At 45.1% G+C, this 21,587-nt stretch overlaps 1 protein-coding gene across 3 annotated transcripts in view; it reads left to right on the plus strand.

Annotated features, from left to right (window-relative positions):
- Positions 1-21,587, plus strand: part of LOC310816306 (ecto-NOX disulfide-thiol exchanger 2-like) — a 138,612-nt gene that overhangs the window by 60,827 nt on the left and 56,198 nt on the right. For all 3 annotated transcript variants that reach the window (XM_083686437.1, XM_083686436.1, XM_083686438.1), the window contains one exon: positions 11,668-11,811. In XM_083686437.1, the coding sequence (XP_083542563.1) occupies positions 11,668-11,811 (144 nt within the window). The remainder of the gene's footprint in view (positions 1-11,667; positions 11,812-21,587) is intronic.

Below are 21,587 nucleotides of genomic sequence, written 5' to 3' on the forward strand. Positions count from 1 at the left end.
TGTGTCACCATACGTTAGTGAAACCTCAAAACCTCTGAATAAATCTAATTGATTCACTGTGTGCTCAGTGTGTGTTCACTTGACTAAGCCCAACCTTCCCCGACCTCTACAGTTCTCCCATCTCCCAGTCCCCCTGAAGTGGAGAGGAGATGTTGTTGTTTCAGACTTCTCCTGCCCTACTTTGGCCATCTTCTATATTTATGCCCAGGCTGTCACTGTGGCACCCAAGGAAATGGACAAACACTTTGATATCTTCCTGTAGGGAAAGGAGAAAGCCTCCTTTGCTCTGGTGAATGATGTGTTCTGTCGTGCTAAAACCCTCTCTGCCATAGGGAGCAACACGCTCCCACTCAGACGACCAAAAAAACAAATAATTCAGACAGAGTGTCACAGGTACATTAGCACCTTCATGTGTGACAAAACATGTTAGCAGTGTGTCACACTATGCTCCTTCTGTGAGCATGGCAGGCTATTGTGCACGGGGAGGGTGGGGGGCACCAGATACATAGCCTTACCCAACAGTTTTACTGACTGAGCAGTTTTCTGCCAAGTGTAAGGGTCAGAGAACTGAGATGTTGCAGATGAGATGTTGAGATGTTGTGATGGCCGCCATGTTGGAACCGAAAGTAGCATGATGTTCAGGCTACTTCCACTGATAATGCAAATTAGAAGTGTATTGGCTGTTTGGTGCTAACATGGCGAACAGATAGCAGGAGTGTGTCTGGCTCAGGTAAGGTGTCATGACTGGTTAGACAGCACCAGAGCAGACAGTGATCAGCATCAGTCAGTCCCCACAGTGAAGAGCTTCAGTCTACTGGACTGGAGGATTCATGGAGAATGACAAGCAGGCATCTGGCTATTCTCCTCTTCAGGGCTTATAACTGTATCCTGGAATAGCTTCAAAGGAGAAAGCCTCTCCTTTTGAAAGGGGTTTTGGAGCGAAAGCAGTGAGCTTTTCCTGGTGCTCCACTCAGGGGGGCTGATTCATTTGGATACAGATTCAATCACATGGACACACCCTCGCTGTGGGGACAGGAAGAGAGAGGTGACAACTCAGATACAGGCACCATCAAACAACAAACACAGACTTTTATACTGTAACTCACATAAGGTAATTAACCCACAGGGGAATATGGCCTTTCATCAAATCCCCTAATTAGACAAACTAGTACAGGGCCTTCAGTAGAACTTAGCGAAATGCACCCACTGTGTTGAATATATACATTTGATAATTTGTGTCGATGAAATGTCTGTATGTTTCAGTGTGTAAGTGCCATCGGTTAAGTTACGTCAGACAGATTAATTGCTGGGTAAATCACTTTTATTTTACGTGATTGCATTGATATTGCCACATTCCTCCCCCTTCAACCCTTCACTTATCTGGCATCTTTAGACAATATGCAATCAATACTGTGGCAGGGCTCAGGTTACCTAATTAACTCCATTGTTGTCCTGGAAATGAAACCTCCTTGCCTGTCGCCCTGATTTGTCAAGTGCTAATCTGGCTGTGCTGTGCTGAAGAGGGGATTCAACTCTCTCTCTCTATAGACAATGCTGGTTACACACACACACACACACACACACACACACACACACACACACACACCCACCCACAAGTGCCCACACTGTCGAGAGTGAATACAGTCAGCCTCACTTCCACCCAACTTCCATCCATCCATCATCCTGCTGTTTTCTGACTCACACATGGGGATTATGTGGAGCTAATTTCTCATTAGAATAAATCATTCTGAATCATTTTCCGCTGGTGATGGATAAACAATCACAGCGACTGAAGTAGACCATAACCCCGATCCAGATCGCTTTTCAAGCCTTCATAAAAAGCAAGAAAACATGCAAAGCACACATTTTAAGTACAAATCAATGGAGTACATCGACTGGGAAATGTGCAGAAGGAAAGAAGAAACAGCCTTTCATCTGAGGAATAAACATGTTCAGCTAAACTGATGAGACAGAACGTGTTAGAGGATGTAAAATGAGAGGATTGAAAAAAGTCAAGTGGGAAGAAAAGATTGAAGGCCATAGATACAGTTACATATGACTGGTAATGTGAGAGAAACCTGGAAACTCAAGTTATTGATGCAAGCTAAGCGTTATCCAACCCTGGAAGCTGAGTCTCAGAATGACAGTTAAGTCTCTGAACAGGGATATATTCGCAGTGCGCAAAATTGGAGAGTTTGTACTAAAATCAACTCTCAACGTTATTTGAAATCATTTGAAATAGATGCCTGGCCACTTATCAGTGCTCTATGGTTGACAGAAAATGGAGTTCTTAAAGTTTTCAAGAGTCTTTGTTTGAATGTGTTTCAAGGTCTATTGTCTACATGTGATTCCAGTGTGTTTATTGAGTCATGTTCAAGTAATAGTTTTGATAATAGTTTGATAATAATTTGATTGTGAAGCTGCTTGCCAGGGCACCTGTTGACAATCGAGCTCCCTTCAGTTGGAATGTGGCAGCTCTTTATGAAAAGCTGTCATTGCTCCTGTTTCTCTCTGGCCTCTTGCTCCTTCCATTACTATGATATGAGAAGGCAATAACAGAATGGCTCTAGAGCAAACAAAAGAGGAGCTTCACTCTGAAGGCAGTGTTTACCTCTGGACCTGCTCCAGAGTGGACATTTCTGACCAGCTGGGAGAGGGAGAGGGACGGAGGGAGAGCAGCTCTGTCTAAATCAGGAGGCATTTCCTGACCCAACAATCGCCTGGCGCTTCTAGCACCCACCTTTCCCTTATATACTGTCTGTCACAGGGTGAGTACGCATGCCCCCAGCTGGTATTGCCCGTCGTAAACTACCGCACCGTCTGCCAAGGGCCGTCCGTGTGTCAGCCCCCAAAGACACACTACCCTCCCTCTCTCTGCTCCCCTTCCTTCTCTCAAATGAGCTGACTTCAGAGCAGTTTAGGGAGACTGGAACGATCAGAACCTGTCAGTCAGTGACTCCTACTGGAGAGAAGCCCTGTCACAGGACTGACACAGCCTGCCGTTGGTGAAGCCCATCGGAGCCAGCTGGGCTGTGAGGGCTTTGACTCCTCTGTTCCTCTCTGGGATCCTCACTCATTAGCCAGCCTATTGGAACACAGGAGGCAGTTTGACAGTGGTTGTAAACCTTGTCAGACTCCACATGGCTTCACTGACAATTAAACTGACAGACTCATCTCCATAACAGAACCTGTCTCTAACATAACGCTGGCATAACATGCTGTAATTATGTGGGACATGTCCTTAGTCCCAAGGTTCCCCTGTACTGTAGCTTAATTGATACATGTGTTGATATCATGATTAGATATCCGTGACCACATTCCATAACAGTATATATGTTTGGGGGAGAGGGGACAGATGGGAAATGCTGTTTACAGAGCCTTAGGGAGAAGATGTTTTTACCTTTTGACTTTATCGCATCTGTATGTTGTAATTAGAAAGATTAGACAAGGATTATAGCACACACACACACACACACACACACACACACACACACACACACACACACACACACACACACACATACACACACACACACCCACACACCATATTAGTTGATATGACCTTATCAGCGGCTATCTGTGAAGTCTCTTTCTAACTCCACACACACACCCACAGTGCTCCTGGAGAGATATGGGCCTTTGACAATACAATGGAAAGCTGATTAGACTGCAAACCAAAGATTCATTAGTTTAGTGTAATGGAATTGCGATGAGTGGATGTGAGATTTAAATAAATTAACCTTCACTGAATCCCCAGAGGCATGTAGGAATGACAGAGGGGGCTGAGGATGAATTCTCCGCTTGTCACTGACATAATGAATACTGATGACATTATTTAGACCTGTAGTCTGTTGTCGTTTAACCCTGGACACCAACCAGAGGGAGGGAGGGAGAACAAACATGCAAAAACAGTGGTTCATCTACCAGCTTCCGAGTGTCTCTCAGCCTGAAATTGTACTTAACTGCCTTGTCTGTCTCACTATGTGGATGGGCAGTAGTCATCTGTCTGTTTGACTATGGACTGACTGTGAGTGGAGGTAGCATGCTAAGCAGCGGGAAACTAGGAAATGCACAGTTTGGGAGAAATTTAGCATCTTTTGAAAATGTCAGATATTCGGCAGGGAATAGATTAACTTTTACCAGATCCCATTACTCCACTCTGCATATCATTAACCTTCATTAGTGGCTTCTTGTGAACATTTGCTGAATGCCCCTTGTTGCTCGGGATTAAGCTATTAGCAACTGCTTTGTCTCACAGGGATGTCTTTGTTGGTTTGTTAATGTTAGCACATTTCTTTCAGTGAGTTTTGCCACCGCTCATTTTAAACTGTTTCCACACTATTTTGCTGGATTTCTCCATTGTAAATAAGCAGTGGGTTTATAGGCTACAGAGGACACCAGTACTCTACATTGCCAGTCTTCTCTAAGGCATTACAACCCATTGACAGCCACACACTCTTTAACAGCTCTATACACACACGCACACACACACACACACACACACACACACACACACACACACACACACACGCACACACACACTCGGATGGTCCCTGCTTTTCATTACTTCCTGCCATCTTAACTCCCTTGATTGGTATTTGTCAACATGTTGAGCTGAAGAACCATGAAGATGGTTGTGAAATTGGCAGAAGAGAGAGAGAGAGAGAGAGAAAGGCGGAGAGAGAGAGAGAGAGAGAAGGAGAGAGGGAGAGAGAGAGAGGGAGAGAGAGAGAGACTGGCCAGTATAAATCTTTAAACACATTGTTCCACTGAGTGATTCCATCTCTATCTGTGATCATTAGTGAGCTGGAATGATGAGGCCCAGAAATCACCTGGAGGTCACGAGATACCAGGAGCTCTGCCGCCTGTGTCCAACTTAGTATCAAAATACTTTTTCTGTAATACTTTACTGTAAAACTAACTTTTCCAGACATTTCTTTTTTTCACTGAGGACCTTTCAGTCTTCTGAAACCCACTCTAACATCAGACCTTAGTCAGGCCATGCTACTGTATGTTGTCTCTGGTTGGTTGGTTGATCAAAGTTACGCAGTTAGCCGACTCTGTGTAACTTAATGAACGTGTCAGTAAGTTGGTATGTGCGGCTGTGTACATGGCTGAACATGTAGCCTCTTTCATGTCCCCACAAAGGCAGGTGTTGAGGAGGTAGACTGAGGGCCATTGATGAGTGCTCATTCAGGTCTTCATCCGCCATTACACTCAATAAAGAGCCTGCTGTGCTGGGACTGGCTAAAGGAAGCCGCCTCTCCATTTTGTGTTTGTGCATCTGGGGCCAAAAGGCTGATTGGTTCATTAGAGGTTTTTCTCTGAAATGGAGTTCAAGCTTCACCTGACTGAGGCCCTTTGAAGCCAGGAGCTCAGAAACCAAAAACAACTCTTCAAACAAGCCTTCAACATTCCCCTTGGAAACAGAGCTAGTTTTCAAAGTACATTTTCCCAAGAATTTATTTATGTGTTTTAAAACAGAAGCAATAACCTCTGGGAGAGAGGGGGTGATAATAATGGGTTCATTGTTCCTTTCACTTTGACACACTGCCTAATGTCTTCATAACTTGTTTAGTAACTCTCTCTCACTCTGTCTCACTCTCTCTCCCTTCCTCTTTTTAAATACGTTAGCACCAAGTGAAAAGCTCATGTAATGGCCTTCTCCAGACAGCTGACGTGGTTGTGCTAAGCTCAGTCAGGCACCGCAACCTTGTTTATTCATTTGCCCAGAGCACCATCACTCCACATAGTGAGCGTGTGTTAAGACCCAGGCCACGGCTCCCCCTAATCCTAATTTATTCTATTTTCTATTGTCACTTTTTTTTTGTTGTTGTTTGTGATGTGCGCTGCTGTAACGTCTTAATTTCCCCTCGGGGATCAATAAAGTACCTATCTATCTATTTATCTATCTAATGTGCTGTTAGGGCCGTGCTGCCTGGACCAGACCAGCCAGGCTAAGAATAGAGGTGCAGCTCACTTCATTGTCTGCCTGATCTCTGCTGGCCCTTATCTAGCGGTCTGCCTTGTAGGCCTTGTGACTGGGTCTCACCACCAGCCTTCCAGGCATTAGGGCAACATAGCTGGTGTTCTTGGCTAATTTTGGATCACGCACCCTGACATGCCAACTATCACCACAGCAGACAAGGCCAGTCATGTCACTTGACCTTGACAAATAACAGCAACCTCCCGTTGTTTATCTGCCATGCAGCATAGCGCAGTGAGGACAATGCACTGTGTGTCTCGGGGCTGTTAGAATGTGACCTCTGACCCACATCACTAATGGCTTCTGGGCAGAGAATGTGACCCTTATTGACTCTCTGAGTGTCAGGCAGGAAGCCACTGGTCACCAGGCATGAACCAGCTGATTCAGCTGATACAGGCCACACTTTCACATCACACAATCAGCACAAGGTCATCGGATGGTGTTTTGTTTTTCACCGCTAGAAGTCCTGACCTCCTCAGAAGGCATTATTCCAACATATTGGTTCAAGTCATTTGATGAAATCAGCGAACATTGGATGGTTTTATTGTGTTGTGGTTCAGATCAGAGGTCAGTGTGACTCCTGGGTGTGTGTGAAGGAGAGCACCCCCCTACTTCTGGTCTTCCCATTAGACAACAGAATAGGGATTTTTAGAGAATAGCAAATACTGGTCTTGACCTTGTAAAATGAATATCCACTTCCTGAGGCCTTGGGGGAATGGCAATTGGAAACGTATTCAAGGAACATTGTACATGAACTGTTCCTTTCTTTCTCATTTCAATATCCAATAGAGCTTTTGAAATTATTCGTATGCTTTTATAAATATATCCATTATTGTTTGGGCCTCTGCTGTCAAGGCATATTGGACTAAGAAAAGCAGTGAGCATGGTCGGAAGGACGAGGCCACAATGTCCTTTGTGGACTTTGAGTGTTCGGTTGACACCTCTGTATTAATGTGTGTGAAGGTGAAACTGCTCTGTCAACCTATTGTAGGCCTACTGTATAATAAGATAAATCCATAGAGCTGAATGTGTAGAGCACAGAGGTCTTTGCGGGCAGACAGCTTTGTAATGGATCGGAAAACCCAAAGAGAAGCAAATTGAATTCATGAGGTCAGTGATGTGGTAATGTTCTGTCTCACTGTGTGGCCCTTTCCCTCCCTCAGACAGATGAACAAGCTTTAATCTACGTGTTCAGTAGTTTTTCATGCACTGGTAAGATGAATGGGTGACTGCTTCACATCGGCCATAATGACACACACGCACACACACACACACACACACACACACACACACACAGTGAAGTCAAAGGGGTTCCTAAATGTTTTACAGGGTCAGCTGGTTTACATCCAGTAGGTTGTGTCAAGGAGCAGGACCAAGAGAAGAAACATGGAGGGAGAGTAACTCGTGGAATAGGGGGATGAGGAGGAGAGGAAGGAGGACCAGGACGAGAGGAAAGAGGACAAGAGGATTGCAATGACAGTTCTTCTGTGCTTGTGACATGTTGAAGAATATGTGTCTTTGTCTTTGCTCTCGAGGTTGAATCCAACATCTTTCTCAGATCTGGTAAATCAAACAGCTGTCTGTTCTGTGTCCCTCACCTGAGCTGGTTTCTGGCTGTTAGAACAGTATAGTTGGACCTTGTGCTGAGCACCATCTCAGAACACACACCACCTACCACACACTCACTCACACACACACACACACACACACACACACACACACTCACACACACACACACACACACACACACACAATCATATGTCCTTGCACCCCTTGTGAGATATTATATTATCACACCTTCTCCTTCTGCCATCTGTCTTTACTTTCTCCCTCTTCCTCCCTTATTCTCTCACTCCCTCCTTCTCTCTCTCTCCCTCCCTCCTGCTGCTGTTTGTCAGTGTCATCACCTCCTCCCGTTGCTCCAGCTGAGAGTGTTGCAGGGCTGTTCTCCTCATCAGAGAGGAACACAGAGGACCTCTGAAGCTTCACTTCTGTCTGTGTTCAAATAGTATACATATTCAGTATACGTAGTATTAGGTAGTACATATTCAGTATACGTAGTATTAGGTAGTACATATTCAGTATACGTAGTATTAAGTTACTCTATCCTTCACAGGCCTCAGCACCAGGATATCATAGTTGAAAAGTGATCTGTGGCCATTAGATTTTTATGGTGCAATACTGTACAGTATTTCTCTCTCCTTCCCCCCTGTCTCACTTTACCGTCTCTCCCCAGAGTGTATGGTTCTATTGATCCTTGCAATCTTGTTTCCTGTTTATGTCTCCTTTATGAGTGTAATTTATATGCGTCTTATCGTTACATACATAATAGGTAAGAGTACCCTATTCCTCTTCTAGTTCTCTTCAGTCAGCATTTTCCTCTTTCTTCTCCTCTCCTCTCCTGTTTCCCCTTCTCCTCTTCTGGTTCTCCTCTCCTCTCCTCTCCTCTCTTTCTTCTCCTCCCCTCTCCTGGTTCCCCTTCTCCTCTTCTGGTTCTCCTCTCCTCTCCTCTCTTTCTTCTCCTCTCCTCTCCTGTTTCCCCTTCTCCTCTTCTGGTTCTCCTCTCCTCTCCTCTCCTCTCTTTCTTCTCCTCCCCTCTCCTGGTTCCCCTTCTCCTCTTCTGGTTCTCCTCTCCTCTCCTCTCTTTCTTCTCCTCCCCTCTCCTGGTTCCCCTTCTCCCTCCAGCCTCCAATACTTGTCATTCCTCCTGCCCAGCCCCACACCCACTGACTTCCTTTTTACCCTCCACCCTGCTGTTATTCATTCTCTCCATTCGCCGGGGGAGCGATATTTGCCTCTCCTCTCCTGGTGGCGTGAGCTGTGGTTGTGGCCAGATGTTGTTGCTCAAACAGACCATCCATCAGTCTGCAGACACATGAGCTCCGGAGGGGAAACACAAGGAGAGGAGAGGAGAGGAGAGGAGAGGAGAGGAGAAGGAGGGCTGAGGCTGAGAAGGAGAGAGTGTGGGTGTTTGTCAGTCTGTGTGAGCACTGCAGCACTGCAGTAGGTATGTGGGCTCTAGGTGTGTGTGTGTGTGTGTGTGTGTGTGTGTGTGTGTGTGTGTGTGTGTGTGTGTGTGTGTGTGTGTGTGTGTGTGTGTGTGTGTGTTGATGTCCCTCAGACAGGAGCTCTACATAGGCAGCGTCAGCCGAGAGGAGACCCAATGTCAACTTTCAGCAACAGAGCACACCCCCTCTTTGTTACACAACACCTCTGACAGTCTGTATCTAGATTGAATTAATGTGCAGCCACATTTCGCTGCTGGGTTTTCTGGGTTGGAAGGATGAAGGAAGTTCTGCACTTTCTTAGACAGTTTGTCCTCTGGTTATTACCACATTGTTCATCCTTCCTCTCTTTTCATGTGGAAAGCCCTGATGGCTGAGAGACGATGTGATGGTTCTTATTGTGATGGAAATGTAGAGAGAGAGAGTGAGAGGGAGAGAGGGAGAAACAGAGAAGGAGAGGGAGAAACAGGGAGAGTGAGAGGGAGAAACAGAGAAGGAGAGGGAGAAACAGGGAGAGGGAGAAACAGAGAGAGGGAGAGGGAGAAACAGGGAGAGGGAGAGGGAGAAACAGGGAGAGGGAGAGGGAGAAACAGGGAGAGGGAGAGGGAGAAACAGAGAGAGGGAGAGGGAGAAACAGGGAGAGGGAGAAACAGGGAGAGTGAGAGGGAGAAACAGAGAAGGAGAGGGAGAAACAGGGAGAGGGAGAAACAGAGAGAGGGAGAGGGAGAAACAGAGAGAGGGAGAAACAGGGAGAGGGAGAAACAGAGAGAGGGAGAGGGAGAAACCGAGAGAGGGAGAAACAGGGAGAGGGAGAAACAGAGAGAGGGAGAGGGAGAAACCGAGAGAGGGAGAAACAGGGAGAGGGAGAAACAGAGAGAGGGAGAGGGAGAAACAGGGAGAGGGAGAAACAGGGAGAGGGAGAAACAGAGAGAGGGAGAGGGAGAAACAGAGAGAGGGAGAAACAGGGAGAGTGAAACAGAGAGAGGGAGAGGGAGAAACAGAGAGAGGGAGAGGGAGAAACAGGGAGAGGGAGAAACAGAGAGAGGGAGAGGGAGAAACAGGGAGAGGGAGAAACAGAGAGAGGGAGCTGGAAGAAGGACCTGGCGAGGAGAGATTCCATCAGTCTCTTGACTAATAGATAATAGATAAAGGGTAGAAGGCGTGTGTGAAGGGAGTGAGACATTTGAAATCCCACTGTAAACACATTAGGGCCAGGCTTGTCTCGGGGAGCAGAGATAGACATTCATCAAAACGCTGGCCGGCTGCATCCATAAATGCATGAGCCTCGTTGGATGTCAGAGTCCGTTGGCGGCTCTCTGAGCCCTCTTATGCAGAATGGAGAGAGAGAGAGATGGAAAACAAAGAAAGAGAGACACAGAGAGAGAGAGAGAGAGAGAGAGAGAGAGAGAGAGAGAGAGACAGAGAGAGATAAAGATGGAAAACAAAGAAAGAGAGAGAGAGAGAGAGAGAGAGAGACAGAGAGAGAGAGAGAGAGAGAGAGAGAGAGAAAGCGCACCAACCAGTGTGTGTGATCTGCATCCCCAGTGTACAGTACTTCACCATACCTCAGAAGTCAGTTACTGATTGCTGTCAAATACCTCAGTTGGTGCATGCTATTGTTTCATGTTCAGTGGTTCAGCAAATAATAGTAAGCTAATGAATGCTCTATGTTCTAGTTGTTTTTATTGTAGTTTTATAATGTGTGATATCTAGCCTCTGAGTCCTGTGTGTGTCTCTAGTACAAAGGGGCAGAGGTGGCCTTTCTGGATAAAGAGAATGCCAAACAAGTGTAATCTTAGAGAAGCGATTAATGTTTCATCAGAACACACCTTTTCTCTCCCAGAACCTGTTCTGAATTATAAATAACACATATCACATATTTAGGAACTGGATAATCACTGATACTGTATATTAGGCTTAGAACACAATTTAATATATTTATTATTACCTGGGATTTCAGGTCAGCATCTACTTTGTTAATTGATTCCATAATTCATCAGACACTACTCTCCTTATTGCTTCATCCTGTAGAAGACTGTTCATCTGCCAGAGGAATAAATTACTGGTTTTGGAAACTGATTGTCTGCTTGGAGCTGTTTCTGCATCTCATCCTTCATTCCATTTAAGTAATATAATTCCATTAAGTGTGTGTGCGTGTGTGCGTGCGTGTGTGTGTGTGTGTGTGTGTGTGTGTGTGTGTAATCCTGTCTTTGATCCTCTCAGGCCAGAAATATGCTGTGATGGAAATGAAACTGCTGGATTAGAACCCAGCTCAGAAATACTGGAACAAACACAAAAATAACTAGAGTTCATAATGTTATTATTGTACTTTTTCACTCTGTCTATTTTGGAGGGTTTCTAACGCTTTTGTCCTTCAGCAATTGAACTCTCTCTCTCTCGACTGTTGATAGAGGAGCAGAATGTTTTCAATCATTTAATTGATTTGAACTCTGGATGTGAGATGGAGAACATGTGGTTTAATATAGTTGTGCTTCTGCAGTGTTTAGGGGGACTTCTGTCTTTTTGGCCTAGCTAACAAACCAGCTCAATGGAACACATGCTGTCCAGCCAAGTTATTTTCTTCTCGTACTCTAGAGTAGAACTTGTTGAGTGTGGTTACTCTGGTGAATATCACTCTGGTCTAACGTTGCTGTTTGTTGTGTTTGTGTCTCTCAGGGCTGAACCCGCTGCCCTTTGACCCCTCGGTCAACAACGAGCCCCTGCAGTTCAGCAGCTCCAACGGGCCGCTGGTGACAGAGTGTCCTCTGGAGAACGGAGCTGAGAACAGCAAGAAGAGGAAGAGACCCAGCCAGCCTCCAGGTATGGACTAGTACTGTACTGCAATACTACTATAGTACTACTGAATATTGTTGTTACTACCTACCTGCAGGCCTATCTATCAAAGCCACATTACTGTAAATGTGAAGGTAATCCTTTTAGTTTGAGACAGACGGTAGGTAGAAGGTATTTGTTGTTTTCCATTTACGTCCTGCCTTCTGTGAGGCTTCCTGGGGGCCTTATTGCCAGTGCTGAGGAGGTCATGACAGTCTGAAGCTCAGGAGTCTGCTCAGCTCTGATTGCTGCTCTCACACCTCAGACTGGCTGTTACCGTGCCAACAGCACCTGCCAATCAAATGGCTTCAGCTCTCTCTCATGAGGTGACCTATCACACGGAGGGCAATGTGCAGCGTGTGTGTGTGTGAGTGTGTCACGAGTAGTCTATACTCAATGAGGCCCGAATCTAATAAGTGACTTTCTAAGTGTGCTTTCTAATTAAAGAACAAGCCACTAATTAATTGCATTATGAGGAATTGAGTGAGAGCCCTGAAGACATAGAGGTACACTCTCTGCTGTCATAGTGACGTTAATTGGTCTGGACTAATTATCAGTGTTAATGAACCACTCTTTTTACCATTAATCTTTGTGCAGAATTATGAATATATGACCCTTAATACTGTGTCTGATTTCATTTAATCACTTTTCATTTAATCGTATTACCCATCATTACCAATGCAGAACCAGACATGAAGTCTTAGAGTGAGTTCAGATTGATGGAGGTAAATATATTATTTGTGGTTAATAAATAATTGGCATGTTATGTATGTAGTAATTATGTTGTACTGTCAATAACAGACCCAGAAAAAAATAACTAAAATGGCACCCGAAACCTTGGATAGAGTGTGTCATTATTGTAGTGTACTCCCAAATCACCAACAGATTGATGAAAGAGATGCAGGGTCATTATGTGCTGGTCATATGACATAGCAGTGTGTGTTCGTGCGTGCGTGCGTACTTGTGTACTTAGATAAAAGCCATCAGAGAAGTCATTTTTTAATCCTCTACTGTCCTCTACACCGCTTACATTGCAGAACAGTTGCCTTGGTGAGATATCTCCTGAGCCTTGTCAGTTCTGTAGGTAGGGTTCAGTCTTAAGTGATAAAATGTAGGACTGTACTGCCAAGTTCTCACAACGAAATGTACACATTGGCTGTGAATGCGGGTCGCCTGTGGTGAACTTGACACCTCTACTCGCGCGGTGTGAGTTGGTCAAGGACATTAAGAAGAGACACGATCATGTCCAAGTTGAATTATGACATGGCAGAATTTTTTGGCTGTCTCCTTTCTACACATGCAGTGTGAGAGGTGCCGCAGGGCGATGTAAGAAAGTCAACCAATGGGAATCCAGGATCGTGTAAACAATGGCAATGCACAAGTTGCATTTGGGAATATGTACGTATAGAACGCTTAAAGTAATAGCTAATAATACATTCTAATTCTCGGTATGGAACCATGAAATTAAAGAAGAAGCTCTGGCACGACCGAAGTCGCCTGTTTCATATACTGTATCTAGCGAAAATGATCATGATCGTTAAAAATGTCATTATTTTTTAGGAATAGCCAGCCCCTGCTGTCCGCACCTGAATATCGTGTGCCTAGTGTGTGAGAGCTGCCATCGGGTCTGCCTGTGCAGTGTGCATCGCATCAAGACAGCGTGACATGAAGAATTTGTCTTGCAGTATGAGACCCTCTCATCATTTGGAATCGGCTGCGTTTGTGAAAATCGCACAGTGTCCGTCTGGGTTTAGTGAGAGTACCTCAAAGAACAGACTGTGACAGGAGAACGGAATAATTAGCAGCCATGTGGATTCACCCTTTTTAGGGCATTCTAATGGATAGATTCGTTTTATTAGACTTGGCACCCTATTAGATTGTGTGCGCGTGCGTGTGTTCCCTAGACCTTAACCGTGTTGCTGACAGGATGTTTACTCCTGTTTATGTGCTAAACTTTCAACCACTAAACCTCTAGGTCACTCCAACCAACAGCAGCTTACAGCCCTAAGGGATGTATTCATCTAGCTAATAGACACTGCAACTGTGATAGTTGAAGCAGATAGTTTGATGAAATAAATTCTTTGAATTGCCTTGACTTTAATTAGACCAACTAATAAAACAGTTGGAGATGAAGTAAGAACAATGACAATCCTGCCCACTCAACATACAGTTTACTGTATAAAACAATACTCATACAGTACAGTATAGTAACTAGTTGTGACACTGTATTAATAACCTAACCTTGAAACAGCTAGAAAGTCATAAGTGTAATAGAAATCCTGCCCACTCAACACTTTGTAGGAGAAAAACCCGGCGACGCTGGCTCGTTGTGACCCATTTAGGAAGGCATGAAAGGAAATGCAGATTGAACTCACTATTATGCTTCTGCCTTGGGCCTGGTAAAATGGAGCACTGAATATTTCAGAGCATTACTATCCTTTCATTAGCAAACACATAATGTTTGTTTATATGCGTTCCTTGTAAAGTTGAGATATAATGGATTCCCTCTCTCTAAGTGTCTCTGTAAGGGAATGTGTCCTCTAAACATCTCAGAAGCAGAGCCACAGGGTTCGGTGACGCTGCATGACTTCTCACCCTGTCATTATATAACCAGAGCACAAAGACACAAGACAGCAGATTTCTCCGTTTCTGTAGAGCTGTAGGGGGTGCACAGTGTTGGTTTGTTACAGGGCGGGGATTTCCCCTTTTACAGCATCTATATTAACTTCCAGCAGAGAATACCAAATCAATGAGCTTCACTTTGCAACAGCCATGTTCATTTGGAATATATTGAAGATACATCCAGTTATGTTGAATTGTGTTTTATGCTGTCCATGTTGTTGTTGTTTGAGGCTAAAACCTTGCACTTAAACTGTTTCCCCGACGTTATTGAAGCAACATGTATTATGGACGTTTTGATAAAAAATAAATCAATTCACGGTTATGAGTACAAATACAAACATACCATGTGCTCATGGTAAATAGCAGATGGAATTGTCAGGCTTCTCCTATTCAATTCCATGTGTATTACCCTTTAGCGAGAGCTAGCAGAGGAGGCCTGAATGAGGGGCTATTGATTCCCGTGGTGATGAAGGTAAGTGTGGATGAGCTGTGGAGGGCAGAGTGATGCACAGCAGGACTGCTCCCTCCTCCTGGTATTGAGACAAATGAGTAGAGTGCCAGCTCCTAAACAGCCTGGTGTGTGTGTGTGTGTGTGTGTGTGTGTGTGTGTGTGTGTGTGTGTGTGTGTGTGTGTGTGTGTGTGTGTGTGTGTGTGTGTGTGTGTGTGTGTGTGTGTGTGTGTGTGTGTGTGTGTGTGTGTGCATGAATGTGTACGTGTAGGTACGTGCGTGTGTGTGTGTGCATGAATGTGTACGTGTACGTATAGGTACGTGTGTGTGTGTGTGTGTGTGTGTGTGTGTGTGTGTGTGTGTGTGTGCATGAATGTGTGCATGTGTAAGTGCGTGGGTGCGAGTAGCAGGGAAGTAGCAGGGAACACAGGATACACATGAAAATGAGGAAGTGTCTTTGTGTGAGAGACAAAGAGAAACCACATTGTACAGTATGTAGCTGGATGGTACTTTTTTCTACATTACAGAATGTAGGTCTATGAGTTCATTTGTTTTCCTCTGTGTCTAGTGTGTTTATGTAAGCTGAGCTCAAATGATTTCTTAACAAGGCGCCTTGGGTCGCCAAGCTCAGTCTGTGATCCCACAGCATGGCAGAGAACATTAGAGGAACGAGAAGACTGTCTGTGATTGAGAGACACAGATCAGCCGATCTTCACAATACCTGAGAGGCTTTCAAGATAATACTGAAATGATCCTATAATTTAAGTAAACCTAAACAGAATGTCTGTGTTTTTATAAAGGCTGAAAGAGCATTTTTAACAAATGGATTTGCAATGTAAACATCCTCTAATCTGGGCAGGTCTCCACAGAACACACACACCTTTTAGAGGATGTGGAGAAAGAGCCTATCACACCTGTGCTTGCCCTGTATATTTGTGTGTGCCTCAACTTTAACACCATGGCTGTGCATCATCCCAGACAGATTATAAGAGTCTTAAGGTCTGATCTCAGGGCTGTTCTGGGATCAGATTTCTGTCTACTCTGGTCTGCAGCTTCCACTAAAATCTCCTCCTCCACAACTGATAATTGGAACTCCCTCTGCTCCAGCTACCCCTCACGAGAACAGCACGTCTGTCTGCTGTGAGAATCAGTCATTGGTCTGTGTGCTTGTGAGCTTTGCAGTATGTCAAGTTGAGAGGAGGGCAGTGAAACAATGCGCTCCTTAGTGCCTGGAGCTCTTCCCAGAGTCTGGTGGAGGTGCTGCTGAGGGCTGTTTGTCACTGCTAACGGCCCTGTGGGAGAGGGTCTCTCTGCTCTGTCCTCCCGCTGACTGCAGTCTCTTCTCTGGGTCCCTCTTCCCCTCCTCCTCTGGTCCTTCTTTGGTGACTGAAGGTAAATCGATAGTCAGGTAGAAACTTAAATGAGTCCTTGATGGGAATGGTGAGTCTCATATGGGAGATGGGTCATCATGAACCCTTAAGTCCTGGAGTCCATTCAGGTGTTGGCTCGGAAAGTGCTGTTAAAAAGTAACTTAAGTAATGGTCTTCTTTACCCAAGGGTGTTAAACACTTGGTCGTGGGCCACATTGGACCAAATGCAGCCTCACGTGGGCTGGAAAAAAACTATACATTTGTTCGTAAAACTAAACCAATGTCCACTGCTGTGCACAACAGCACATCATATTGTTACAGTAGTCGATATAACAGTAGCCGATACTTAGCTTACACTCAATGCCTTATTTCCACAGAGCTCAATATCACAGTGTTACAGTAGCCTAGTCAAACTCAGACGGATGACTCATTTTCAAGATGGGTTCATCTGTGGGCATCTGAAGGTTGGGCCTAAAAATAGAATGAATAAGTGATTAACCAATACACTTAAGTCCATAACAAGCAACAATAAGATACGATAGACATATTTATACTGTATATTTTGTATATTACATTATAGAAGTACAATAAATAGTCAGTAGGAGTCAGGGGAGGGGGTGGTAGGGATTAAAACAATTAAATAAACAAGCATAAGACATTATGCAAGCAATGCTTTCTGATATAACTTAGCTGCCATCTCCCCATTTCAAAGCTGGTTCACAAACCACCCACAAATCATCGCCTGATTGGACCACCCCGGGGGGCCCGTTCCGGCCCGGAGGCCGTGCCATTGACAGCCGTGCGTTAACCTGTCAGAGCAAAGCTGTGTTTGAATCCATACAGATATATGGTTGTGTCTGAGGTTCATAGAGATATATGGCGGTGTGCTAGAATGTGCTCATGGCTGCTCTAAAGCCAGGCCATAAGCAGCTCTCAGTGGCAGAGATCTACAGCTGGATATTATTGTTATTATACGGTGCACAGTGCTAAAACCATGTGCAAAGACTGTTTTGGTAATTTGGTGTCACCACAAGTTGCGTCTACTCCGGCCAACACAAACTTTGCACCAATATGTAACTGTGAGTGTTCGAGGACTTCAACGGGAGTGGGCAAATTAGCCATTCTGTGTTCAATCATTAACAATAGCCGCAAATCTACACTTATTCGATCATAACGGGCACAGCAGTGTTCAGGGATAATCCCTCATACCAGCAGTACATCCTCTACAAATATGTAGGAGTACAGTAGGCCTAGTGTATTCTCGCATTACTAAATTCTGTAAGCTATTTAGTAATGCTTGTTGTATATATTCTGCTTGTTGAGTGGTTAGATTATGATATAATAGACACTTCAGCTTGTGGTTGAATGTGTTGCCTACGGCTGTAAATGATGGTAATCTTATTTGTCAAACAAATAAAATAATGATCCATTCCAACATTCGCAGTGAAATCCTGATTGGCGAAGATAATGGCCATCATCTCATACTCAATGACAGTATCCCCACCCACTCATTGCCGGAGACCTGCTCTCTGTCTCTGCGCTAAATGAAACTTTGCAGAAGGAGATGACCAACATAGCACCCATATCAATGAAACTTTGTGATGCGCAGCACACTGTCGTGGAAGCAAATTGGAGCCCCTTATCTTTGGCGTCTGTCAAAGCTTTTCCTTTCATGGTTCTTACTTGAGCAGCTCAAGTGATTTATCTTCAGAAGAAAAAAATGAAATTATATAAGTCTTTCAACTAAATTCCCTGGCAAATCCAAATGTACCATTAAAGGAGCATGTTGGAAGGCAATTTTAAGTACATCTTGTTTGAGGCAATTTAGGCAATTGTTCTCTAGTTAGCCAAATGGAACAGGTGTTTCTGTGAGGAATGTTATTAGCCCTCAAATCCCAGGTTAGTCTACAGTAAATCCTCACTGCTTGGCTGTAGTCTGCAACACAGGGAGGCTTGTGGACGGAGCAGAATTCTCTCTCTGGGAATAATTTCATTACACCAGTCAAACGAATCCACAGCAGTTTTTATTTAATGAAAGAAAAGAGAGTAAGATTGAGCAGGAAACATATCTAGGGTAGAGAGAAGCGGGGGGGGGGGGGGGGGGGGGGGTGCTATGGTATAGGATGTCAGAGTTGAAGCAAGTTTAAACGAGTGTTTAACCACATCCCTCTGAGTGGGGAGCTCCTCTACATATACAATTCCAGACCCCCACTACTCCGGCACTAATTCAGCCCCCCCTCTGTTGGGGTGAAATGGAATCTGCCACCTCCTCTTGCCGAGGGACTATTCCTGAGCCCAGAAGGCAGCCCTGAGATTGAGGGGATCACAGAGTTTAATTTCAAATGCAAAGGCTGTTGAGGCGTGATATCCCAGTGTTGTTCATTAGGAGAGCTGGAGACTCAAGGATTTACACCTCCGTCTAAGACTGCATCCAAACACCAGAGGAATAACACTGTCTTTGATTGGCTGGATGGCTGGAGCGTTGAATTATGCATCTCACATGGCTAGCGTTGTGTGTAACTGAGGCAGCTTTGGAGTCTTAGTGCAACAGGAATGACCTCAGGCTCTCTCTGGCCTTGTTTGAATCAAAGCACAGAGCATTCTAGGGGGCGGGCGCTGGCCCCACTGTCACCTTCACAATAAGCTCTAATTGGAGATGACCTTTACAAAAGGAAGCCTTTTACTGATTCCTTTGTGATTGGACAGGGCTGACAAGGTCTAGGTTTGAGAAAGATACTCTCATAAGATTATTCGCAGTGCTGTGCTGTAGCTGTTGTGGTCTACTTCGATTTCTCTCTCTCTCTCTCTCTCTCTCTCTCTCTCTCTCTCTGTGTGTCTCTCTCTCTCTCTCTCTCTCTCTGTGTCTCTCTCTCTGTGTCTCTCTCTCTCTCTCTCTCTGTGTCTCTCTCCCTCTTTCTCTCTGTGTCTCTCTCTCTCTCTCTGTCTCTCTCTCTCTCTCTCTCTCTCTCTGTGTCTCTCTCTCTCTCTCTCTCTCTCTCTCTGTGTGTCTCTCTCTCTCTCTCTCTCTCTCTGTGTGTGTCTCCCTCTCTCTCTCTCTCTCTGTGTCTGTCTCTCTCTCTCTCTCTGTGTCTCCCTCTCTCTCTCTCTCTCTCTCGTCATATAACATAGACGCTGCAGGAGATAACATAGCGCCACGCTCACAGCAGCACACACATCAAAGAAACCCACCGCTCCTCTCCTCTCCTCTCCTATCAACACCCCTCCCTCCCTCTCTCGCTTCCCCTTTCTGTCTCTCTCCACCTCCAGCCATCTCCACTGACCCACAGCAGCTGCCTCACAGTGGCTGTCACAGCTGTGCTCTTAACGAGGTGCTGCACTCCTCCACCCCCCCTCATCACCATCATCCTTCCATTGCTCCTCTGCTCCGGTCTCTATCCTCCTCCCCATCTCCCGTCCTCATAGCTCAGTGTGAGGAATGACTGCACCGGTAGCAAAGGAGAGAGAGATGGTTAACCCATTCCTGCTCATCACCCTGCCGTATGAGCATGGAGAGCTTGATGTCATGGATGGATGGACAGATGAAGGGATGGAGGGGTGAGTGGGTGGGTGGATAGATGGAGGGGTGAGTGGGTGGGTGGATGAGCTGCTGGCTCCATGATTCAGATTCTTGTTCATAATGAAACAGGAATAAACCCAACTAAATCACCTCAGGCTCCCAGCATTTCAATTAAAGACAGTAAAGAGGTTATTGATTCACAGAGGGGGAGAGAGGAGAGGCAGAGAGATCCTTAAATACTCATCACAACTTTCTGCAGTATGATTTTGATTGCGTGATATGATATCATTGATTTCAGAGGGAGTTATTATAGTAATAGGTAGTAATATTGACCATTTCAAGACCTGGAAAAGTAGGGAAAAGCAACAACAACAAAAAAAGACTTGATTATCTAAGTTGCGGCATTACGCAGTTTGAGTCTGTTCAGCTTCACACTCGTCCACCTGACCATGATGGATGTGAGAAAGCCGCAGTCTATATACCTTTACCTTACCTCGAGAGCTGCTCCCTGTCTATTTTCCCAAATGTTCTTTCCCTCCCTCCCTGCCTCCCTCCCTCCCTCTCTCTCTCTCTGCCTTGTTCCCTGGTTGCCCTAGCTCCAGATTGCTCTTGTGTCAGGCCATGTGTCAAGTCAAGCCATGCAGTGTTGAAGCCTCAGAGATGGGATTGTGTCCTCCTCTCCCAGCTCCCACAGTGCTACAGTAAAGGGGCGTGTCTGTCTGTCTGCAGACCGAACCCTGCAGCAGGCCTGAGTGACCCGCCCTGTGATATTGAGTAGAAAGACTTGACACTATTGCACATTATCTACAGTACTTGACTCACTGCATAGATTACTTCAATACATTACCATTACCAAAGATATAGGGGACCCCTCTAGGCCTACGGTGCATATAAAATAACTTGTGCCTCTTTAAGCTGCCATTGTGAATCTTCAGACAGTCACACATTTGATAGACCTATGCTATACACAATGAACTGCCCAGGCCCGCCTGTCTCACCATAGTCATGACGTCTATTAGCCATTCAGGAAGGATGGCACGGGAGGGGAAATTATATCATCTCCTCCTCCTCTCTAAAACATTTCTTACATTCTTTTTGGAGCTCTGCTGCTGTCACGATTGCAGCTGAAAATTGCTGTACTGTTGACTTTTACATTCCACCCATCTTTCCCCATCTGTTACACAGACACAGTACTTTTGCTGTACGGTTGTCTGGCAACCAGCTCTGGTTCCAAGACCACTCTCTCCCTCTGATGCAATCGTCAATGCCCTTCATTGCTAGTAACTCTGCAATCGATTTGTTAGTGTATAGTAATGGAGTTGAGATGATTGGGCCTCAACACTGTTCCTGTATCCAGTGTCTTTGATGCAGGAGAGGAATGATCAAGTCAAGGTTATTCCTAGGGAAGGTGTTGATGCTGGAAGCCATTTAAGGACAACAGTCTTATCTGCCCTCCAAGAACATCCATCTTCAGGTCCTTGGTGACGTCCGCTCAGACAAACAGAGAATGGCTCCATGGAGGCAGGTTTTGTCAAGGGGTTTTTGGGAGCCTGATGGATTAAATACAAATATCCCCCTTTCACTCCCTCTCTCTATCTGGCTCCCTCAGTATATCACTCTCTCCATCTCTCCTTGACACATAAGAAGGACAGATATCTATCACACTGGGAAAATGTAATCATCTGCTTGGCAAACCTCCTTTCAAACAATGACTTACACTCCTACAGATTTGTGTTGTTTCTCTCTCTCTCTCTCCCTCTCTCTCTCTCTCTCTCTCTCTCTCTCTCTCTCTCATGGTAGCCTATA

The sequence above is a fragment of the Argentina silus genome (assembly GCF_951799395.1).
Source record: "Argentina silus genome assembly, chromosome: 15".
Lineage (NCBI taxonomy): Eukaryota > Metazoa > Chordata > Actinopteri > Argentiniformes > Argentinidae > Argentina > Argentina silus.